The sequence below is a fragment of the Bison bison genome, unplaced genomic scaffold, assembly GCF_000754665.1.
Source record: "Bison bison bison isolate TAMUID 2011002044 unplaced genomic scaffold, Bison_UMD1.0 scf7180017864142, whole genome shotgun sequence".
Lineage (NCBI taxonomy): Eukaryota > Metazoa > Chordata > Mammalia > Artiodactyla > Bovidae > Bison > Bison bison.
The window spans coordinates 100,394-107,548 of NW_011494714.1; the positions used below are offsets into that span (position 1 = coordinate 100,394).

Consider the following 7,155-nt stretch of genomic DNA (forward strand, 5'->3'; position numbering starts at 1 on the left):
TCTAGTGAGCCCCTTCGTGCTGTCCGCCTACGCGCAGAACCGGAGCCTGCGGGAGCTGGTGCCCGGATCGGACAGCTCTCTGTGCCAAGCCTTCGCCTTCATCATGTCCTTCTTCGGGCTCGCCTCGACGCTGCAGCTGCTGGCCATGGCCCTGGAGTGCTGGCTCTCCCTGGGGCACCCCTTCTTCCATCGACAGCACCTCACCCCGCGCCGGGGTGCAATGGTGGCGCCGGTGGTGGGCGCCTTCTGCCTCGCTTTCTGCGCGCTGCCCTTGGTGGGCTTTGGGAAGTTTGTGCAGTACTGCCCTGGCACCTGGTGCTTCTTCCAGATGGTCCACGAGGAGCGCTCGCTGTCGGTGCTGAGCTACTCGGTGCTCTACGCCAGCCTCATGCTGCTGCTGGTGCTCGCCATCGTGCTGTGCAACCTGAGCGCCATGCGCAACCTCTATGCCATGCACCTGCGGCTGCGGGGACTCCTGCGCCCTGGCTCCAGGGAACGCGCCGAGCCGGGCGCCGGCGAGAGGGAGGCGACCCCGCTGCACCTGGAGGAGCTGGATCACCTCCTGCTGCTAGCCCTCATGACGGTTCTCTTCACCATGTGCTCCCTGCCTTTAATTGTGAGTTGTCCGCGCTAAAGCTGCAGGAGACTGACGCGCGGTGGGCCGCAGGAGAGGAGAGGGACGGGTGGGGCGTGTTGGGTGCGGTGCAAGAGAAGCTGCGCCCAGACCCCGGAGGGTGTGTTCCCGCGTTCCGCGGATCAGTTTCCGTTCCCTCCGCAGTCCTCAGTAGATAGAATCCGATTTGTTGAGCGAAAAGAGGTAAAGCCACAGAAATTTAGGAAAAGCAGGAACCGGACTGTGTCCCCTTAGTCCGGCAGAACCTCTCCAGTGCTCTGAGAAGGTCTCAGGACCATTTTTGCACCTCAGAACTTGGGAAGCAGAACTTGGTTTCTCCTCGGCAGTACGAGTCCTTTCCCACTTTCCAATGGCTATGCGAGGTTTTATTTCATTACACCTGCCCATGATTTTAGTGGCATCAGAAATGCGCAAATGACATCTGGGCGTTCTTCCCACCCCACCTACCTCCCCGCCCCCGGTGTTGGTATGGAAAGGGAATAAGAGAAGGTGTAATCCTACCAAACTGATTTGCAGACGCGAGTGACTAAAAGCGTAGGTTTAGTTTAGTCTTTTTTTTTTTTAACTGGTGTGTAAACTTTGAGGAGTGGAGGGCGCCCTTTCCCGTGCTGCCGCTGCAGGGAGTGGTGGCTGCAGAGGCGGAAAGGCTGTTTGGACTAGCAGGTGTGGAGGAAGGTTTCAACTAGTTGTGACGCTCTGTCTCGACCTGTCTCGACCGGTGTTGTTTCTACCTTGGCAAGCGAGGTGGGCCATTATTTTGTGTTTCAATTAACTGATGCAGGTGGTGGTGCAGATTGAATTACTTCCTCGTTTTGAAGGTATTTCTTCCTGTGATCCGTGCTAAGACTTCTAGGAGTGGCTGAGGCTAGAAGTATTGCTCCTCTTTCTCTCCTGACTCCACAGTGTACTTGTTCAACATGAACAACGTTTAAATAAATTCATTGTCAAGTCCATGTTTTTGGAGCCCTGAGACTTATGTGAATAGGAAAGTTAAGTTTCTTATGGCAGTGTAGCAGTTTTGGACATTACTTTCAAGGGTAGATGAAAGTGACATATAATGTGATTTTTCCCCCTTAAATGAAGGTCTTAGTATTGGGCCAATAGTTGTCTGAATTAGGATCGGAACTCCCCAAAATAAATAAATATATAGCTATATAAACAAAGAGATTAAGATATAGGTGGAGATATTTAGCAATGGTTTTCAAACTTTAGCACACTCAGACTCATCAGCAGTACTTTTAAAAACATAGCTGGCTGGCCCTGTTCTCCAGTTGCTGATTCAGACATTTTTGAAGAATTCAGCATCCTCCACTTCATCTGCTGATGTAGAGATCACATTTGAAGAACCACACTCTGAAGCAGGAGTTAGCAAATCAGGGCTAAGTATCCAGAGAGCTGGCAACAGCAACAATTTTTCATGGATCCCTAGTTTCAGCAGAGGGCACTCTTCCCATCTGATTTTCCCTGTAATGGACTGCATTCTCTAAACAAGCCCGTTGTATATTCTGAGTATGTTTCTTAGTCAACCCTCTCTTATAGGAGCAGTTATATAAAGTATCTTCTAGGGAATACTATTGATCATCAGAAATTTTTTGAAAGTCTAGATAGTGTTCAAACAGATATCTTGAATAGAGTATGTATTTTGATCACTATCAGAGTGAACAAATTTGTCATAATTTCAGTAAACCCCCAAAATAAATAAAATTAAAAGGCCATTCATAGAATAAATATTACATTTCTAATACAAATCAAGTGACTTGAAAATATCAATTAAAATAACTTAATATGCAAGAAAATTGATATTGATGAATACTGAATAGAAATAAAATGATTTGTCTTCATAATTTAAACATTGTTCAGTTACCCAGATGCCAACTAATCAAGCATTCTCAAATAGTAAGAATTATATTTTTCTCCACTTTGAGGAGAAAGGAGCAAATATAAAGATTTAAGTCATATGAAGTGTTTCCTTTTTCAATCAACTGAAGTGTGTAGCCTGTTGCCATCCATTTACTCATTCATCTCAGATCTGGAACCTACAACATTCCAGGCACTATAATTCATTGCAGGGAATTAAAATGAGAAAAACCTCTCATCTGCCCACAGAGCTATAATCCAGGGTGTGAGAGGGAGTGAGTAGGGCCAGAAAAGAGTTTAGAAAGGATTAACTCCTAATTGATAAAACAGTAATACTAGCTAATTATTGAATTATTATTATTATATGCAAGGACCTGTTCTCGAGGTTTTACTCATATTATCTCATTCGAATTTTGTAACGATGCTGGAAAATAGGTTCGATTGTCCCCATTGTATAGATGAAGAAACAGAGTAACTTGCTTGAAATGTCATAGCCAGTGAGAGGATTCTATCTAACCTGGATAGTCAGACTCTAAAGCTGATGAGCTTAACCATCACTTCAAAGAGGCTTCGAGATGGAGGTAATACTTTAGGTTGGCCTGGAAAAAAGTTAGGATTTGGGCACATGATCAATTTCCACATCTGTAAAATGGAGATAATGAACATACTTAACAGGATTTTTGTGAGTATGAGACAAACTTTTTAAAGTAAAATGCTTAGAATGGTGCCTAGGAATATGAAATTCTGTATGGGCATTAGCCATTATTATTACTCTTTGTGTTATTAAACAGTTATAATGGGGGAGGGCTTCCAGATAACCTCTGTTTTCCTAAGTGCACTAGATGGGAGTATCTGAGCCTACTGAAATGCTCTACTGAAAAAAGAATTAAAAGGTAAGGAAACAATTATGGGAACATACATCTTCTCATATCCCTGACTGCCTTGAATGGGTTTGGTCAGTGCACTTATTTGTATCCCCTCCCATTAATGTTGAGTTTGCATATTTTCTGGTCCATTAGCGTCTATTTTGTCCCATTATAAATTTAAAAATCTCAGTGGGCTTGGGTGATGTAAGGGTATTGAGAAAAAGCAGTTGGCCTCCAACCAAGTGGGAGGCAGTTGCAGTGCTGGTCAAAACAGCAGTGTTGACTGAATGGCAGGAAAGGGATGAGGCAGTTTGCAGGGCTACCCAAAAGCCAGAGACCTCAGGGAAGAGCAAGACAATAGGAGTGGCTGGGCACAGGTATGTAGGCTTATCTTTCTGTCCCTGAATATATTGCCTAGAATGTTGTAGGTTTCTTCCTAGTCTGACAAGAGGATGCCAACCACAGAAAAATAAGCATCTGTGCTAAGAATAACTAATTTACATGAGTTGTCTCCTGTCTTTCCACTGGAATGCATGCATGCATGCATGCCTGCAAGTCACTTCAGTCTTGTCTGACTCCGTGTGACCCTATGGACTGTAGCCCACCAGGCTCCTTTGTCCAGTATTCTCCAGGCAAGAATACTGGAGTGGGTTGCCATGCCCTCCTCCGGGGGATCTTCCTCATCCAGGGATTGAACCCATGTCTCTTACATCTGCTGTATTGGCAGGAGGGTTCTTTACCACTAGCACCACCTGGGAAGCCCCTCCACTGGAATATTTCCTGTCTTTTCACATTGATTAAAAGTTTCTGTTTCAAATGGACTCACAGACATAGAAAACAAATTGGTTATCAAAGGAGAAATTGGAGGGAGGGATAAATAAGGGATTTGTGATTAACGGATATATACTACTATATATAAAATAGATAAAGGACCTACAGTATTGTAGAGAAAACTATATTCAATATCTTATAGTAACCTATAATGGAAAAGAATCTGAAAAAGGATATATATATGCACACACGCACACATATATATGTATATATATACACATACACACATAGATGTATATATGTGTGTATGTGTATATATATGCATCTATGTGTGTGTGTGTGTATATACATATATGCTGTACACCTGAAACACCGTAAATCAGTTATACTTCAATAAAAAAAGTTCAGAGAAAGGGAAGTTTCTGTTTCATTGGTGCCTCCACACATGTGACATTTCACGTGTGACTTATTTCTGTGCTAAGAATCAAGAACAGGAAGGAGGCAGAAGAAAGAAGGGAAGAAATTTAGTATCTTTGGGAGTCTGGTGACCCTGTTTGTAGACAATTCAGTGGACTGGATCTGTCCCACTTCAGCTCTTCCTCTGCACGGTCAGGTAACGCTAGTTCTGCATGGCCAGGTAACGCTAATTCTGCTCTGACTGCCGGCAGGGTAGCTCCAGGGATTAGCCTGGGGCTTCCAGGAGGACCTGCACCTCCCTGGCTCCTCACTTGCACCATCCATGACAGTGGCCAAAATGAATATCCCAAGGCAAACTGCCATATTCTTATGGAAAAATAGTGTTTTCTAAGTGAAGTAAGGGAATTTATCGCAGCCATAGACCTTTTGCTATCCTAATCTAATGTTTTTCTTTAAAACAGTATCGTGCTTACTATGGAGCGTTTAAAGCTGTTCCTGAGCAAAATGGAACCACTGAAGAAACTGAAGACCTCCGAGCCTTGCGCTTTCTCTCTGTGATCTCAATTGTGGACCCTTGGATTTTCATCATTTTCAGAACATCAGTGTTTCGAATGTTTTTTCGCAAGATTTTCATAAGGCCCCTTATATATAGAAATTGGCACAGCAATTCTTGCCAAACTAACATGGAATCCAGTCTATAACTATGTTATCCTCTCTCATAAACTCAAGAATACATCTCATCTTCTGCAAAGAACCATGAGCCACAAAAAAATCTTATAATTTATATCCATAAAAGGTATGTTCCATAACAAAATATCTAAATGTATTTTCAAAACTGTTTGTTCATTCTTAATGTGTTGTCCCTCTGTATTCATGAATCAGTTCAGTGGAGTTTTTCATTTTGAGTTATAATGTAATAACTATTATTATTATAACTAATAATAGTTATAACAGTTTTTCATTTTGAGTTATACCAGTTAAACTGGTAGCTCAGTTGCTAAAGAATCTGCCTGCAAAGCAGGAGACCCAGGTTCATTCTCTGGGTTGGGAACTGGGTTCGATCCCTGCGTTGGGAAGATCCCCTGGAGAAGGAAATAGCAACCCACTCCACTGTTCTTGCCTGGGAAATCCCACGGACAGAAGAGCCTGATGGGCTACAGTCCATGGTGTCAAAAGAGTCCAGTGCAACTTAGCAACTAACCCAAACAGTGTTTAAAGTCTTAAAGCAATTATAGTGATTGTTCCAATGTTTGTACTTGTTGTCCCTAATTTTTTAAGGAGACCTTAGGCCTCTGGGTCTTTATTTAAATCCAGAAGAAACACCACTGTTTACAATTATGTAATAGGTTGTTCTTAAATTTTCTTATTCTCCTTATTTCTAGCGAAACTTGATTTGTTTATTGTGTATCACAATTACCCCTAATTAAGTCTTATCTTTGCCAACTGATTCAACTACAGCCTGAATTAGAGATGCACCTCCTAAAAGGGAGGTGAAAATGTAACTAGATCAGGCATTTGGAGCATCCTTCTCTGGCCAACCCCTGAGAGAAGGCTCACTGCCTTGTGTGAAGAGCCAAAGGTATAAATAAGTAAATGCGAGGCAAGGTCTACAATCCAAAGAAGAAAAAAATGCCTTTTATCCTTTAAGTCCAATTTCTTATTTGGAGGGTGTCCGTAGGCATGAAAATTTGGGAGTGGGCTACAAAATGTTTCAGTTTTTTGGAACTTCCATTTTGTAGGCTTATCATATTGATGGATTCCTTGGTGGGGAGGGATTTATCGTTCGTTGAAAGACTGGGATGTATAATTTCCCAGAAAGCATGTTTACTACGAATGGCTATAACAGAGCGGGGCATTCAGCACAGCAACAAGCTCACAGGGACTCAGTCAGCCTCAGCTGAGCATGGTGGCGATGACCTTAACAGCTACCTGTTAAAGCCATATTCTGCCCTTGGTGGAGATGGTAAGATCTTATGGAGGTTCCTGAGAAATACAGTTTCAAGCTGGAGCAGGATGTGGCTCAGATGGAGCACAGCCAAGCACTTTAAGAATACATTTAATTGTACATGTTTACAAATGTTAGCAACACTATGACCAAAAGGGAAAAGTGGGGGAAATACAGCTGCAGCTGTTAAACCAAACAAGAGACTGTAGACACAGCTTGCAGGGAAGAACTTTCACCTTGGGTAGAAGAATACACGGGGGTATCAGAGGGCTTTTGGCATCTGTGGGGCCCCTTTATACCCAACACAGACTCTGAGCTGGAGAACCAGCTATGTTTGAATAGCCTGAGACCCCCATTTAGCCATCCCTTCCAAAGACCAGAGTTAGCAGCAGCCCCGCTTTTACCTCTGGTTTATCTCAGAGGTGGTATTAACCTGGAAATATGTGTGTGTGTTTTGTGTGTACCAAAACTGTGAAATGGTCAAATACAGGAATACACAAATTATAATTGAGAGTGTGATGTGATGCAAAATACACTTGTTTTCAACTTTAACTCTTGCTTATGTGCTTAATGTGTAACTACCTGTGTGTTTTATTGTCAGAGGAAGTTCATTTTTTTATGCTCTCCTTTTGGGAAGTGTTATGATCATTGTCAAGGTCATTTGA

At 42.9% G+C, this 7,155-nt stretch overlaps 1 protein-coding gene across 1 annotated transcript in view; it reads left to right on the forward strand.

Moving 5' to 3' along the window:
• PTGDR (prostaglandin D2 receptor (DP)) overlaps positions 1-5,596 on the forward strand; it is a 6,421-nt gene extending 825 nt beyond the window's left edge. The window contains exons 2-3 of the mRNA XM_010840239.1: positions 2-616; positions 5,007-5,596. Coding sequence (XP_010838541.1) covers positions 2-616; positions 5,007-5,246 — 855 coding nt within the window. The 3' untranslated portion in view covers positions 5,247-5,596. The remainder of the gene's footprint in view (position 1; positions 617-5,006) is intronic.
• The last annotated feature ends 1,559 nt before the right edge of the window (positions 5,597-7,155 follow it).